General features: G+C 39.7%; 1 protein-coding gene and 1 pseudogene across 1 annotated transcript in view; both read right to left on the bottom strand.

The window, feature by feature from the left end:
- The window catches only part of TRIP4 (thyroid hormone receptor interactor 4), a 69,547-nt gene that overhangs the window by 31,397 nt on the left and 20,864 nt on the right, over window positions 1-17,286 (bottom strand). The window contains exons 7-10 of the mRNA XM_007450706.1: window positions 16,670-16,885; window positions 12,593-12,719; window positions 4,241-4,374; window positions 869-993 (exon numbers count right to left, since the gene is read on the bottom strand). Of these exons, the coding sequence (XP_007450768.1) occupies window positions 869-993; window positions 4,241-4,374; window positions 12,593-12,719; window positions 16,670-16,885 (602 nt within the window). The remainder of the gene's footprint in view (window positions 1-868; window positions 994-4,240; window positions 4,375-12,592; window positions 12,720-16,669; window positions 16,886-17,286) is intronic.
- Window positions 9,523-11,346, bottom strand: LOC103087156 (eukaryotic translation initiation factor 4B pseudogene; annotated as a pseudogene).

Below are 17,286 nucleotides of genomic sequence, written 5' to 3'. Positions count from 1 at the left end.
CAAGAGAAAAACATAAAAATGCAGTTAAGAAACATAAGAATGTCAAAACATGAATTTAAAAGAACCCAGGGACTTCCCTGGCAGTCCAGTGGTTAAGACTCTGCACTTCCACTGCAGAGGGCGTGGGCTCGATCCCTGGTCAGGGAACTAAGATCCTGAATGCTGCAGGTACACACAGCCCCAAATAATAATAATAATAATATAAATAAATACAAAAATAAAAGAACCCAGTCATACCAGTCAAAACAGAAATGCATTTTTAAGGAAACATACACTTTTAATTCCTAAAGCTTGGTTTCTTAACTTTTAAAGGTGGTTCTGTAATTATCCTCTCATTTGACCTTCAAAACTACTGTATGGGCTGAATAAGAGGAAGGAAGCCAAGACATCCAAGGGTCAGAAGTGTTTTTTAGGATCCAAACTGAGTGTTTGGGGTGACTGTCAAAACTCACTGCTTAAGTCAACCAACTTTGATCTGTCCAAATCCAATAGCAGATGTCTACTTGAGTCACTCCCAATAATAAAAAGTCTTATTTGCGGTTGTTCTTCCCAATCTAAAGATCCCAGAATTTATAGTAGTTATTTTACTCTCATAATAAAAAAAAATGTAGAAAATTAAGACTAGTTGGTTGATTTCTGGTGTTGGGAATGGATATTTTTATTTGTACTGTTTGGTGAATTAATGTTTTGAACAGCTGTCCATGATTTGCTACTAAACAAACAAACAAACACAAAGTTTAAAGTCCCTTTCAGCCAAAAAAAAAAAAAAAAACACAAAAAAGCCACAGGAAGAAGGAGGTGAAAGAAGAACATCAATGACTTCTCTCCACAAAGTAAGACTGAAATTAGAAGAATAAATGGCCGTTACCTTTCCCACGAAGGAGAAGATATGTAGTCTGGAGTTCTGAAACTTCTTGAGGAGAGGGTCTTTTGGCTGTGGCTGCTATCCAAAGTCGTCCTCTATGTGGGGTGTACCAGCTTCTGCCCTCCACCCTTAAACAAATACAAATTTCGTAGAAAGAATCTAAATTTTAGTGTCTTGGAAGATCTCATAACGTACAGCAAATTATCCAGTTGAACCAAGAGATCTATAGATGATACCTCACCAAGAAGGGTATTTTTCGTAAAAAACATTTTTCCTACAATACCTTTCACTTGAGTATAAACCCTGTTCTCTAGTTTTCCCTATCATCAGAACAAAGGCAATTCACCTCTCTCAGTTCCTATTTTTTACTTGATCTCTGTAACTCAGAAATGAAGCTTTCACTAGCCTTGGGACTTCTACAATCCAAATCTTCTATTTTCAAGGCATTCAAGTTGTCCCACAAAAATGAAAATCCTTGCCTTTGAGTCATGAAAGATTTTGTTCATTGTTCTCCAACCTGACAGAAAAATCCTCACCCACACATAACTCCCCAAGAATAGTACTTTCATAATTACTATTTAATAGAATTTAAGTAAATAAAAATGCTTATCATCTTTACTCTAAATTGCAACCACATTCATTTATATTTTCTAAGTATTTTATAAAGGGTTATGTTCTTTGCAGATAATTAAACAACCCGTTAGCTAGTTTGAAAGAATCTTTAAGTAGAATAACAAAATGCAATCAAGAGAATGTATTACTGCCTACTTTCCAAGGATTACAAAAAGATGTTTCTCCTTTAGTTCCTACAAAATGAAATAAAGTAGCGTGATAATATAACCCTATTATACTTGCCTTATAATGGGAAACGGAATTTCTCATACCCTTAGATGAATTGGAAGAGCACCAGGCACACAGTGGGTACTCAATAAATGAGGAATGAATCAATATATTTCTCCCTCTACACCAAATGATCCACAGGGTTACTGGGAAAACGTTCTCACAAATGTGGCAGAACCACCCACTTTCTTTCTGTGGGATTAGTGATTGTGGGCTGGATGCTGTTCATCCTGTTCTTTTCAGTGAGAAAATCTGGATAACACAGATCCAAAACAGGACGAGAGAAATGTAAACATTCTGATTCCCTCTGCAGAAAGCAAGCTGTTTAGTTTTCTACTTTGGAAAAGGAAGACACCTCAACTGCAAAGAACTGAATGAGAAGAACAGACATCTGAGGGCCCAGGTGCCCTGGAGCAGAAGCAGATTCACATACACTTGTTGTAATGCCACTACATACATGGATTATGAAACACTTAGGAGCCAAAGAAAGAAAGCCTGACCTTGAAGAGGGGAGAAAAATGGTAACACACCTTCACGAAGGAGGCAAATCTCAACTAACCATGGAAACCAACAAAGTAGAAATGATTGTTCCTAAATTCTGATAATAAATTTTCTTTCAGGAAATAGAGAAATGACTGAGGCTTACAAAGTAAGGGTGGAAAAAGCACTCTGAAAACCTGAACTCTAGTTCCATCTCTGCCACTAACTAGCTTTGTAATTCATAGCAAGCTCCTTTACCTTTGCCTGCTTAGGTGTTCAAGATTGTAATAATACTGGTCTGATCTACTTCAATACAGCTACTGCTTTGAAAACTGTAAAATTCTATTCAAATATAAATACATAAGGCATTTATTGTTATGAGTTAGGACACTCCCAGGGATATAAAATTCTAAGAGATAAAATAAGAAGGAAAAAAGAGGTATCTGCATCCCCACATTCGTTGCACCATTATTTACAATAGCCAAAACATGGAGACCATGTAAATGTCCATCAATGAATGGATGGATAAAGAAAATGGATGAAGATTATTCAGCCATAAAAGAAAATGAAATCTTGCCATTTGCAGCAATATGGATCAACCTTGAAGTATTATGCTAAGTGAAATAAGTCAGAGAAAGATAAATACTTTACGATCTTACATGTGGAATCTGAAAAAAACAAACATAAATATGGAGAACAGACTGGATGAAGGTAGTCAAAAGGTACAAACTTCTAATTATAAGATAAATAAATCCTGGGGATGTAATGTACAGCACGGTGACTACAGTTAACGATACTGTATTGTATAGTTGAAAGTTGCTAAGAGAATAGATCTTAAACGTTCTCATCACAAGAAACAAAAAATCTGTAACTATGCAAGGTGATGGATGTTAACCAAATTTATTGTGGTGATCATTTTGCAATATAAACATATATATGTAATCATTACGTTGTACACCCTGACGATGTTATATATCAATTATATCTCAATAAAACTGAGGAGACAAGGGAAAATGAACAAGTAATGATAAGTGAAAGAAGAAAAACATAAACGTAAATATATATTATGACCTCATTATGTAACAATTTTCACAGGAAAAAGAATATAAATAAATACTCCAAAATGCTAATGGTAGCTGTTTCTAGGTGGTGGAATTATAGATGATCTTTCTTTTTCTAGCTGCTTTTCTATATTTATCAATTTTCTATTTACATTTATAAAAGCGAAGGAAAGAACTATTTTTTAAAAGTTGCATTGAGAAGAAACATATGAAGCCATGGAATAGTAAGCTATTACTATCACTAACATGTACAATGACTTAACTTTATAATACCTCTACTTATCCCTCACTACTTCCCCCACTTTTTGCAGAAAAGGAATTTGTGGTAAAATACCTTCTAAATATGGTTACTCAGATTAAAAGACAGATGTATAGATAGAAAAACAAAATCAGTTAGGCTGGTGTCTTTAAAAAACTAATAAATAGGCATAAAAACTTTGAATTTCCAATAGGATCAAACCATTAAGGTTGCTGAGTGATATATTATTGTACAAAGGCAAAGCCAAGAGAAGTTTTCTCAACAGACTTCCTTCCAAAGATGAAAAAACTTATGTTCTATTCTTTATTATGACTAGGATCCTTAGTCCTTCTAACCTCAGTTTTTTTTAAGCTGTTCAGTAAAGGACAAGTCCATAACATGAATACATTGCTTAAAGTTCTATGTGCTGCAGAGTATTATAAATCATCACTAGATTACTTTCATGGTAAGGTGTTACTTGCTATACTGGGTTGAGTAGCATCTGTCCCAAATTTATGTCCTCCCAGATGAATTCCAGTCCCTAATTCTATATCAAGTTTATGTAAAATCTTCCAAGATTCATTTCTGTCCTCACTTTTTTTTTTTTTTAATTTAATTTTTTATTTTTTGGCTGCACCGCATGGCATGTGGGATCTTAGTTCCCTGGTCAAGGATCGAACCCACGCCCCCTGCAATGGAAGTACGGAGTCTTAACCACTGGCCCACCAGGGAAGTCCGCCTCATTTCTGCCCTTACCTTTTAATCCCTCTGACAAGCAGAGAAGCCCAAGGCTGATGCATAGAGAGGCACCAGCCACCATCAAAGCCTTCCTGAAATTCTGCTGAATGGAAAGCCTTCTTCTGTGAGGCTGCACCCGTCTGATCTACCCACTATACAGGAAAGAAACCAAACATATAATTTTGTCTGACAAGGGAAAAATCTGGGGTAGGTATACAAAATGAGATGAATTCTAATATTAATGAATCGTACTGGAAACATTCTCTTAGAAAAATGTATCCCATCTTTGTCTGAAACAGGGTCAAAAAACGTACAAAAGGTATAAATTCAGTAGGAGTCCCAGGTATGATAACATGGTCCCATCTTAAAGGATAGTTAGATAATGTTGAATTCTCCACACACAGCTTCCTAATTCCAGCAACAGTACAACCATCAGACCAAATAATTGGTCTGTAATTATTTCCACTTTAAAATGATTAATGATCCATATTGGACAATTTCCCAATATAATTCTATCAGCCAAATGAAGATTCAACATTTTGGTCCATACATTCTTCATGTGCTTAAGGGACAGGGTCACATACTGTTACCATGATAAAGCCAAACAGATGCTTTCGGGGGGCAGCAGTTCTGACTATCGGGTGCATGAAGTATTCTCTTATCCTGAAATGAACAACTTGTCCCCCGAAAGACAGGATGAAGCACTACTGAAACAAGGCTCCCATCATGTAAAGAGAACACAAAATTACAGGGTACAGATAATTACAGGAGACTAAAGAGTCTTGGCAGTAGTTCAGTCAGAGAATGACAAAGGGTAACATTTCTTCCAGAGCAAGAAGACTGAGTGCTCTGAAATTTATTTTTTTTAAAAAAAGGCTCTATTAGGATGATGAGGTTTAGAGTTAGTTGTGTTAATTTTTTGATGTTTTATTTAATAATTTATAGGGAAAACAAAAATACGAGAATGGTAGTCTAGAGACTCTAAGCAATCATTTAACCCCTAAAGGTTTCAGTTTTCTCAACTGTAAAATGATGGAGTTGGACTAAATGAATCTCTAAGAATCTTTCTGCAATAAAATTTTATGACTGTAATCAATTGTGTCATAGCTTAAAAAAAACACACAAACATTTACTATTTAACTCAGTATATGTGAAAAGCATATAAAGTTGGGAGACATAAAATATAAAAAAGATATGGTTCTTGCTTTCAAGGAATTTACAATCCTACGAGAAGACAGACACATAAATAACTATCCAAAACATAAAGCAGATCTGAGTAAATACTACACAGGGATTTAAGTCCTTAAGTGGGAACACAGAAGCAGAACTGATCCATTACAGGGGAAATAGGTGATTTCATAAAACTGTTGGTGTATGAACAATCCCGAGGCCCAAATTGTCTGTTCTATCTCTATTACAGTTCTTGTTTATACTACCTGTTTTTCTACTTCACAGCTATTTTCCTAACTTAATCTTACTGTCTTCCAATAACACTAAATTAGAGCCTGCTAACTAGTCTCATCTCCATTTTTAGCCTCTAAGTAACTCTCTACTGCCTTACTAACTGCAACACTAAATTGGGCCCTCATCATCTTCCCACTGTGCTACCGCAATAACCTGTTTTTTGGTCACGTGGCATGTGCAATCTTAGTTCCCCAACCAAGGATCAAACCTGTGCCCCCTGCACTGGAAGCGTGGATTCTTAACCACTGGACCACCAGGGAAGTCCCTACTGCAATAATCTTCCTAGCAATTTCCCTGCTTCTGTCTTAGACTTCCTTCTAATCCATTCTCTACATAGGCATGGATGTCATGCCAATTGTCTGCTAAAGTTCTTCAAGGACTCTTCCTTGCCTACTGTAGAATAAAACTAAACTCCTTGGCATGAGACATAAGGACTTTCATGGTAAGATGTTACCTGCTATACTGGGTTGAGTAGCATCCGTCCCAAATTTATGTCCTCCCAGAACCTGTGAAATTGACCTTATTTGGAAACAGATGTAATCAAGTTAAGACAAAGTCATACTGGATTAGGGTGGACCCCAATCCAGTGACTGGTATCCATATAAAAGGAGAAAACACACAGAGACAAAGACATACAGGGAAAAAGTCCATGTAAAGACAAAGGCAGAGTAAAGTTACACAGCTATAAACCAAGGGATGCCTGGGGCCACCGGAACCTCAAAGAGGCAAGGAAGCGTTCTCCCATAGACATTCAGAGGGAGTATGGCCCTGCCAACACCTTGATTTCAGTGTTGAGAACTGTGAGAGAATAAATTTGTTGTCTTAAGCCAACCAGCTGTGGTATTTTGTTATGGCTGCCCTAGGAAACTAATACACTTACTAGCGCAGTTTAATTTCTAACAGTACTTAACTACTTGTGGTTCTCCCAACCTACAATGCTCTCAAGCTGCTGAGCCTTTCTACATGTTATACTATCTACCTAGAATTCCCTCCCCAAATTTGTCTGCTTGGAAATTCCTATTCATCCCTTAAGTCTCCTCTCAAAAACCATTTCTTTTGTGACTCCTCTGAGTTTATAATCTCTCTCCTAAACTCCTACTGTATCCCTGACATGTGTCTATCATAGCAATTATCTTAAGGAACTGAAATTCTTTGTATTCAAACACAACTTCCCACTAAATTTGAAGTCCTTAAAAACTTCAAGGGCTCTTACCTTTTAATTTCCCAGCACCTAGCAAAGAACCTGGCATGTATACAGTGCTGAATGAGTATCTCCAGTCAAACTCCCTAAAGCACTGCTCTGATTGCATCTCTCTGCTCAAGAACATTCTATGATTCACATTTATTTACAAAATAAAAATGTGAAATCTTCCTAGCTAAACACTTAACTCTTTAGTGATCTGACTCTATCTACCTAACTACTCCATTTCTCATGATAATCGCTTTTTAAATTATTTATTTATTTATTTATTTTATTTTGAACTTTAAAGATCAGATTTGTTTGGAGAAAACAAAAACCCCCCAACCTAGAGGATGGGATTTTACATCTCAAGACCTCTTCCAGGTATGAAGTCTCTAGATTACAAATCACTTTCGTAGAAGATATTTTTGTACAAATTTTACATGTATCGAGGAGGGGGTCATAACTGCCTGTTTGTTTTAACAGGGTGGCAGGGTAGAGGAATGGGGGAAAAAACGGCTTTTTTGGACACATCTATTTGGAAGGAGCAGACATGAAGAGAGCAAATCCTACTTTTTCATCATCTACAGCAAATGGTTTAAAAAAAATACCCTCTCAACCTTGGGTATCTCTAAAAGCCACTTCCTAGCTACTAGGCACTCCAAGCCAATTATTTAAAGTTACTTCACTTGGTATGTTTTTTATGTCCACTGGGTAAATGATTATTATGCTCACTGCTGCAGCACTCATAAACCAACACCCCTGCATGGCTGGACAGGGTCTAACCTAGGACTGATGCGAGAGGAGACCAAGATGTCTTTTCTCTGCAGGTACCAATATTGCCCGTAAGGACACCATCTGTTGAGCTGACAGTACCAAGGTGCACATAAAAGCAAGCAAGTAAAGCTACTGTGTTGCAAGAGAAGCCAGGACCTTGTGAAACTGTTCTTCTCAATTATCATTTATTCTCTCAAGGGATGCTAAAAAAAAAACAGAACCAAAAAAACCACACATTGGTCTAGGCCACATTATAAATTCAAACACTGGTGTGGGATTTCACTTGGAGATAAGGAAACTTTTTTTTTTTTTTAAAAAGCTCCCCAAACCCCAATCAAGGTTGTAAGAAAGGCTCCCAATTTAACCAACCTTGCTCACCACCTAAGGCTGGTAATTCTAAAGTTTTCTGAGGTGTCAAAGGGGTCAAAGCAGCAGGAGCATGAATGGCTGGAGGGAAGGAGTGAGTGTCAAAACATGAAGGAGCCAAGATTGGCTTGAGAAAAAGCAATGATGATTCCTCATTGAACAGCTCCCAGGGGCTCTTGAGAATGCTTAGGTCAAGTATGTGACTTAAGCAGAAGCTGCCTGTGGGAAGGTAACAGGAAAGAGTAGCATAAGGAACATAAGACAATGACAATAGTCTAAATTTTTAAAGCTTCAAATTTCAACAGAATATGGATATATTTGAACTTTCAGAAGGGATAGTGTTTAAGAAAGGGTGAAACCAGGACACATAAAAGACCTGGGAGGGGCTTCCCTGGTGGCGCAGTGGTTGAGAATCTGCCTGCCAATGCAGGGGACACGGGTTCGAGCCCTGGTCTGGCAGGATCCCACATGCTGCAGAGCAACTGGGCCCGTGAGCCACAACTACTGAGCCTGCGCATCTGGAGCCTGTGCTCCGCAACAAGAGAGGCCGCGATAGTGAGAGGCCCACGCACCGTGATGAAGAGCGGCCCCCGCTTGCCACAACTAGAGAAAGCCCTCGCACAGAAACGAAGACCCAACACAGCAAAAATAAATTAATTAATTAATAAACTCCTACCCCCAACATCTTCTTAAAAAAAAAAAAAAGACCTGGGAATTCCCACAACCCCTAAGTGTTTCCTGCTCCAGGAGGTAAACGATTATGTGTTTACTGGAGGTCATACCATTTTCCCTATTATTGGTGCAAAATAATTCATCAAATCCCCAAGCTTCTTTTCAAACCATGATTTCCCCATTCATTTAGGTCACCAAACAGTCCTATTCTTCAGTGGCCTGTAGACTCACTCCCACCTAGCCCCCTGAGGGGTACAAATGAAGGAACTCCCCCATAGGCTGGCCCCAGTAACTCAGAATTAAATAACAGGAGGGGCTGGCAGCCTCCTGGAGACTAAAACAACATCAGAGACTAAACCTACCTTGCCGAGGACGGAGAATTTATTCAGATAATGTTTGAGAATTCATGAATGCCATAACTGGATGATAAGAATTAAAGGTAGAAACCTCACACTCTTCCTTATACCTGCCTGCTGCCCAACCAGATTCAAGACACTGCATCACTATCACTGCCATTTTGCTAAAAGGAGGCCCCTAGGCACTAATCACACAGGCAACTGCACGTGTCATAAAAATGCACCATAACTTTAAACGTACAGCATTAAAAGCTGTACGTCTCTCTCTGGCTACACTGGTGATTCTCCAGTTAGTTCAATACTTTAAAGGCTGCAGCAGCATGCAAAAGAATTTCATTTTGTTTCTTTTTAAAAAAAAAAAAAAAGTTAAGAAAGGTCTCCAGGAGACGGTGAGTTTTATTTCGTCTTGTCTGGATGGAGGTTTGATTTGCTCTCGAATGTTCCAGGGTGGTGAGAGACTAGGAGAAAGCACAGAATGCAGAGGTCTATTTGGTGTACTCTTCTCCCTCATTTTCATCTTCACCATCAACGGCAAGAGCAGCATACTTGCTTGCAGAACTGAACTTAGACGCTGGATTTTCTTCAGCTTTCTTTGGCTCAGGTGCAGATCTGGAGTCTTGATCCTTTTTGCCATCTTTCCTATCTGACTCCTTCCAGGGGTCTTTGTTCCCTCCATCTCCTGGACCACGGCTGGAATTTCCACTTTGGCCTTTTGGGGCACTCACCCCATCTACTTTATTTTCATCTTTCCTTACTGGTCCTTCCTCAGATGGTTGAGCTGGAACTACTTTCCCTCCACCACTTGTAGGGGACTGCTGCTCTGTGTCTGAGCTCTGAGATCGAGCAGGAGGGTTAGAACTTCGCTTCACCCAAGCATTCTCCTTTGGTGGAGGGGCTGGCATTACCTTTAGAGGCTGTTCAGATTTGGGAGGCTTAGAAGTTGGAGGCTGACAGTCTTCCTCTTTATTGGGTGTTTCATTTTCTAGAGACTTCTCAGTCTCCTTCATGCATTTCTGCCAGATGTGGCTGAGGTCCCTGTCTGTGATGACTCACTTCCTGTCCTCGACCGTTCTGTTCCTGAGTTTCCTCACTTCGCCAGCTTGGGTGTCTCTCCCGAGGCCATCGTTCTAGTTTTGGCTCATCCAGCTGACGCTGTGGTTTCTCCTGTTCCTTCTGTAGCTGCTCTTCTACTTCTCATTCTCTAGCAGCTGTGCCAACAGGCTTTGCCCCTCCAAAGATAGAGGCTGCTCGACTGGACTGGGACGTGCTAGCAGCGGAATCATTTTCCTCAGGAGTACTCCGAGGCTTTAGGTTCAGTTTGGGTCTTTGGGGAGGACCTCTATCATCACGCCTATAATCATCCCGAGAGTAGTCATCTCTGGAGCTCCATGACCGGTCATCTCATCTGTCATATCTGTCTTCACAGTGGTCCCCGCCTACTCTGTAGTCGTCATCCCTAAGGTACCCACTACCAAATGTTCTTCTGCCACTGACTATCCTGGAATCGTAGCCTCTATCATAGTCTCTGCTGCCTTGGTCATCATAGCGATCTCGGCCCCTGTATCGATCTATGTCCCGGCGTGGGCCATCACGATAACAGTCCCGATACCCATCACGATATCGGTCTGAATCATAACGATCTGGATACTTGCCTCCAAATCTATCATCACCTCTTCTAGGTGGGTAGTCATCAAAGCTGTAGTAGGACGGACCCTCCAGTCTGTATCTGTTTTGTCAGAATCCCGATTTCTATCTCAGCCAAAAGAACGATCATCCCTGTCTTTATCCTGTGCTTGATCAGCACCGTCCACTCGAATTCTCCTGTTACCTAGAGACTCTTCATTGAGGCTCAGGGCACTGAGCAAGGAATCCAGGTTCTCAAACTTGGCATAACCAAAACCTTTCAATCTCTCAGGATCGCTGGGTTCACGTGGTAAACGCACTGCACTGATATTTAATCCTCTAAAGAATTCCTTAATGGAGTCTTCTGTCACATCATAGGGCAGGTTCCCTAGAAAAGCAGTGTAGGATGGTGATTTGGGAAGACAGCTCTGGTCGATATTGGGTTCCTAAGCAGCCTGTGGAGCAGTGGGCAGAATGGAACAGTCAACTGGAGGTGCCCTATACACATCATCATCATTATTATGCCAAGTGGTTGAAACATCTCCTTCTAGGTCATCTGTTCCATCAGCCCAGCTGACTGGTTTGGGGACATAGGTGCTTCTTCCACTACTCCCTCTATCCTCAGCCAGGAAGTCTGTTACAGAGTCAGTCTTCCCCTTCTTATTCTTTTTTGCTGAGGTCGCCATGTTTGGAGAGGGAGAGAGAATGCAAAGGTTATTTATTTATTTGGTTGCTCCGGGACTTAGTTGCAGCAGGCTGGCTCTTTAGTTGCAGCTCGAGGGCTTGTTAGTTGCAGCTCGCTGGTTCCTTAGTTGCGGCATGTTGTCTCCTTAGTTGTGGCATGCACACTCTTAATTGCAGCATCCATGTGGGATCTAGTTCCCTGAGTAGGGATCGAACCTGGGCCCCCTGCATTGGGAGTGTGGAGTCTTAACCACTTCACCACCGGGGAAATCCCGATAATCCTTTTTATGAGTACTATCTTGGTAGTCTAAATTCACTATTCCCTGTGTAGTTGATCCTTGAGCAACATGGGTTTGAACTGTGTGAGTCCACTTATACGTGGATTTTTTTCAGTAGTAAATACTACAGAACTACATGATCGGCAGTTGGCTGAATCTGTAGATGTGGAACCTACTGTGGATGTGGAACTGCTTTACAGAGGGCCAGCTATAATTAATACACAGATTTTCGACTATGCAGAGGGCCAATGCTCCCAACCCTCCCTTGCACTGTTTAACTGCATATATGTATATACGTGTTTGTGTGTGTATCCCACGCCTTATTCCTATAGTTAATTCTGATTGGAATTTTTTTTTCCACCATCCCCAAACACCATTTTCTTGGATATCTACTTTTAAGGAATGCCAGCTTCCCTATAAAAGCCTCTTTTATTCCTCTCAACTGTCTTTCCTTCCTTTGGGTTTCCACTGTACTTTATTTATATTTCTATTAATATTAGAGCTGCCTATGTAATCTTTTCCTCTACTAGTCTATGCATTCTTTGAGGATAGAAGCAGTGTCTGGTTGATCACTTACTTCTGTGATTATACATATTAGATGCTCAATGTACCTGATGGCAAAATGAATGACAACAATGAGTAAGTGAATTAATGTATTAATTTAAAACACCACACTATGGGACTACCCACATTCTACAAAAGATAGAGAAAGAACATTAACAAGAGGACCATGGGATTATTGTTTAAAATCTCTATAGTACTTAACAAAACATTCTCTTGGGAAATACTCAAATGATAACTTGTCACAAGTGCTGCAAAAAAACTGGAAAAATTGGGTCAGAGTATAAGGTGGGTAGGAGTATTGAGAGAGCAGACTGGTATCTACAGCCTATGAAACAGGCACATTTGAAAGGAGAAATATCTGGGCCCAGACTTTTCTCATCATCAGTTAGAGCAAAGGTCCACTAACCTGGGGAGGGGACTGGTACAGGTTGGGATTCACCAGAAGTCCTAAAGGCTCTTCAGAAGATCTATCCAATTTGGTCGGTGGTTGGTTCAAGGTTCCATTGGCAATGGCATGTATTGCCTCATCTAGTCTGTGATAACAAACAAAAGGATGCAATAATTGGTAATATCCTATGCTCAGAATATCTTTATTTAGCACACACATAAAACTCTTCAACAGTAATAAAACTTGACACTCAAAGAGGGGTCCATGGATGACCCTCCCTGCTCCCCCTACCAACTTCCCCTTCTCTTCACTCCAAGAACCCTAAGGAGTAGGAGTTGGTAGAAGTTCCAGAACACTAAGAAAATAGGTAGGGCACAAGACACTCATTCACCTCTTTAACAAGATTATTAGAAATGCCGAGATTAGAAAAGGTGCCTAGAAACAGTCTGACCCACAGAAGAGTATTCTATAGCAGCCTATTTCTCAACACCTTCAATTATTCTTCTGCCCACTCAGCAGTCCCTCTCCACTCTTCCATGTTGATCTGAAGTCTATCCTTGCTTCATGGCCCAAAACTTCTAAGGAGGCCCTCTACCAGCCCAGTACAAAAGTACTTATTCCTTTCTCTGAAGTCCTGTAGCACTTACTATTTAAACAGTCATCAAATATACCCAATGTTATCCAGCATCTATGGTGTTTGCTATGGATATTTGGCTCTCAACCTATAGAAGAATGTGATGATTTCATTTAAAGATTATGGAACTAACCCTACTGGTTAGTAAGAGATCATAGGTCTTGCAGGAACCATATCTTACTCTGCTCTACAGCTCTTCATTACTTGCTGCTGTACTCCATGTCCCTGACAGATGCTTGACAAATGTTTGTGGATGATGATTCTAAAGCACGATATAATGAAAAGCTTCTACTAGTAGGAAAGGCTGAACCTGACCTTGAATACAATTAAAGAGATATTTGTTAGGAACCTCTTATACACAAGGCAACTTAAAAGGGGAGGAGGACAGGGCTCCTGCCTTCAGGAAGCTTTAAATCTAAGTGGCAGGTTTAAGATAGCTATAAAGAAGATAAACAAAACAAGGAAGGATGTAATTATTACTGTAAGATAGATACAATCCATTTGGTGGTTATTATCCCATCATCCCATGTGTTGTACCAAGTACGTTCAAAGGGGATGTAGATATCTGAACGGCAAAGATGGGAGGACGGATATCCAAAGCAAGGAAAAAGCAGAAACAAAGGTATGAACCAAAAAAACAAAACAAAACAAAACAAGAACTTGAGGTAAGAGGCAAGTCTAAAATAGGATGGGGGGCTTCCCTGGTGGTGCGGTGGTTGAGAGTCCGCCTGCCAATGCAGGGGACACGGGTTCATGTCCCGGTTCGGGAAGATCCCACATGCTGCGAAGCGGCTGGGCCCGTGAGCCATGGCTGCTGAGCCTGCGCGTCCGGAGCCTGTGCTCCGCAACGGGAGAGGCCACAACAGTGAGAGGCCCACATACCGCAAATAAATAAATAAATAAATAAAATAGGATGGTGATGATGGAATCTAAAGGAAGGAAATAGATTTGAGACATAGTACACTGGTTAAGTATATCTAGAACTCTAGAATCTATGAAAGAAATAATATAAATAGCTAATCAATACATTTTTAGAATGCTCAGACTTACTGGCACACAAGCAAAGCAAAAAAAAAGTGAATAAAAATTATGATGAAATACCATTTTTCATGTATCGTAATGGCAAATGTATTTTTTTAATTGTTGAGAAAGAGATGAAGAAACTAGCATCCTGGCACCTGGTGTCAAAAAGTCAAAAAATATGCACAATTTAAATTTTGAGATACTGTCTAATTTCACTTCTAAAAGGCGGTACCATTTTTTATTGAACATAAAAACGATTTTTCTTACACATAGAAATGATTTTTCTTACTAGAAAAGCAATCAATGTTTATTACAGAAAAACTAGAAAATGCAAATTAATAGAAAGAAAATGAAAAATTTGTAAACCCATCACCCAGAAATAATTTTATTTTTTCTTTATATCTGTGTAGCATATATGTAATAGCTGAAAACAAATTAATTATTTTGAAGCTAGTGGTAGAATTTGTTTTAGGGAGAGAATAACCTGATTAGGAAAATTCTGTGATGGATTTGCCACAAAAGAAAGAGAAAGACCGAGGACTGGGCCGTATAGAAAGCATTACTGTGTTCACCAATATCCCGTTTTCTGTGTGTGTGTGTGTGTGTGTGTGTGTGTGTGTGTGTGTGTGTGAGAGAGAGAGAGAGAGAGAGAGAGAGAGAGAGAGACAGAGAGATATGTATGCCATTTCCAAAACATGGAGTGAGATCTCCATGTGCTTTCTTTTCAGTACTGTGCTAGAGCCAATATGTGTATCTTTTCTCAACTCTGTTCAGTGACTTCATGTTGGTAACTTGAAATTGGCCATGATGTAAATTTTTTTCAATAAACTTTATTTTTTAGAGCAGCTTTATTAGGTTCACAGCAAATCTGAATGGAAGGTTCAGAGACTTCCCATTTACCTCCTGCCCTCACATATGCACAGCCTCCCCCATCATCAGCTATCCCTCACTAGAGAGGTACATTTGTTATAATTAATCAATCTATATTGACACATCACTATCAACAAAATCCATAGTTTCCATTTGGGTTCACTCTTGGTGTTGAGACTTGAACATTTTAATATTCCCGTCCTTAGTAAGAGGGCATATCCATTTTCCTACACTCAAAGATTATGCAATATTATAAATTATAAATTTCAGACAATTTAATGATACATTATGTTTCAAAATGTGCATTTCCCTGATAAATAGTTGAGCATCTTTTCAAATGTTTATTGGCTATTTCTATTTCCTCACCTGTAAATTGTCTGTTCTTAGCCTTTTCCCATTTTTCTACTGGATGTGTATTTTTAACTTGCAGCTCTTTATATACTATGGATATTGCTCTTTTGAACTGTTAAAACCGTTTAAAATGTTTTCTCAGTCTTGTACTTCTTTATGTGATTTAAAATATCTTTGTCTTTTTGACTTCTGGGTTTTGTATCTTGCTTAGAAAGAACTTTATCATACCAAGACATTAACTATATTCTCCTAAATTTCTACTATTCTATTTCTTTCTGATCCTTTTATTTCTTTTGCATTTAACTCTTACTTTTCTTCTCTTTTTTTTTTTTTTTTGGCCACACTACTTGGCGTGCAGGACCTTACTTCCCCAACCAGGGATCAAACCCAGGCCCCCAGCAGTGGAAGCTTGGAGTCCTAACCACTAGACTGCCAGGAAATTCCCTTGCATTTAACATACATACATACATACATTTAATTAATTAATTAATTTATTTATTTATTTATTTCTCATTGTGGTGGCTTCTCCTGTTGTGGAGCACAGGCTCTAGGCACATGGGCTTCAGTAGTTGTGGCATGCTGGCTCAGTAGTTGTGGTTCACAGGCTCTAGAGCGCAGGTTCAGTAGTTGTGGCGAATGGGCTTCGCTGCTCCGCGGCATGTGGGATCTTCCAGAACCAGGGATCAAACCCGTGTCCCCTGCATTGGCAGGCGGATTCTTAACCACTGCGCCACCAGGGAAGTCCCTGCATTTAACTCTTTAATCAAACTTATTCTCACAGTATGCTTTGAGGTAGAGATCTAATGTAGATTTTTTTTTCAAAGCTGATGGACCATCATTTATTTAATCCTTCCCTTACTGTTTAGCAAAGTTTTACACAACTATAGACACACACCCGTACACACACAATGCAGACGCATGGGTCTCTTTCCAGATTCTACTACATTTCATTCATCTATTCCTGTGCCCAAACTGTACCTCACTGTTTTAAAAACAGTTTTTTATAAAACTACAGTAGTTATCTAGTAGGTCAAGTGGCCCTCGTTGTTCAATTCCAAAATTTTCTTAGCTACTATTCCATGTTTCTACTCCAAATGAACATGTTGCTCTAAAAATTAACAAAAATAACAGACTCATTGCGGGCGGGGGGGGGCGCCAAATCCTTTACAGTTAAACTGCCCCCTTCTTTCAGACCCTTTCTGGTGTTGTCCACTTACTTGCTGTGATACTCAGTTAGAGGATTTTCATCTTCCATGATCTTCCTGCCTGCAAAGTCAATGGTGATCTTCTTCGAGAGCCGAGAGGCATGTCGAAATTCTCTCAGCTCCTCCTCTCGCTTCTGTAGGGCTTCCCGTTCAATTTTGGACAACCACTGGTTAGAATCACTGGCAAAGTAATCTGACTCATCATCAATGACTTGGGTCCTTCGAATGCTAAGGAAAAAAAAAAAGAACACATGGCAGTTAGGTCACCTGTTGACAAACAGGGACTTGATTACTGGGAAGCTGTTTCAAGTAGCTCACTCTTCTGCTGTCCTGAAGGTTATTATCTCAAATATAGATGCTCAAGAACATTCCAAAACTAGGTCAAGCTCTGCCTGATTTCCAGCTTCTGCGTATACCTTATTCCCACTGCAGACTCAGCTCAGCTCTTAGAACGAATCTCACCCTTGGGGAGGAAAAGAAACAGCACCAAAATCTATTGTCTTCCTATTTTCTTACTAGTCCAGCCCTCACCTTCTTATAACTGGGCTTATGTCTGATTTTGCCGCATCTGAGTTCATGTCTTGGCAGCTTACTCAATATCCTAGTCCTTCTACAATTGGGACCTAGAC

The sequence above is a fragment of the Lipotes vexillifer genome, unplaced genomic scaffold, assembly GCF_000442215.2.
Source record: "Lipotes vexillifer unplaced genomic scaffold, Lipotes_vexillifer_v1.1 scaffold1019, whole genome shotgun sequence".
In the NCBI taxonomy this organism is placed as follows: domain Eukaryota; kingdom Metazoa; phylum Chordata; class Mammalia; order Artiodactyla; family Lipotidae; genus Lipotes; species Lipotes vexillifer.
Note: the sequence above shows the minus strand (reverse complement) of the source record. Positions and strands in the feature narration are given on the sequence as shown.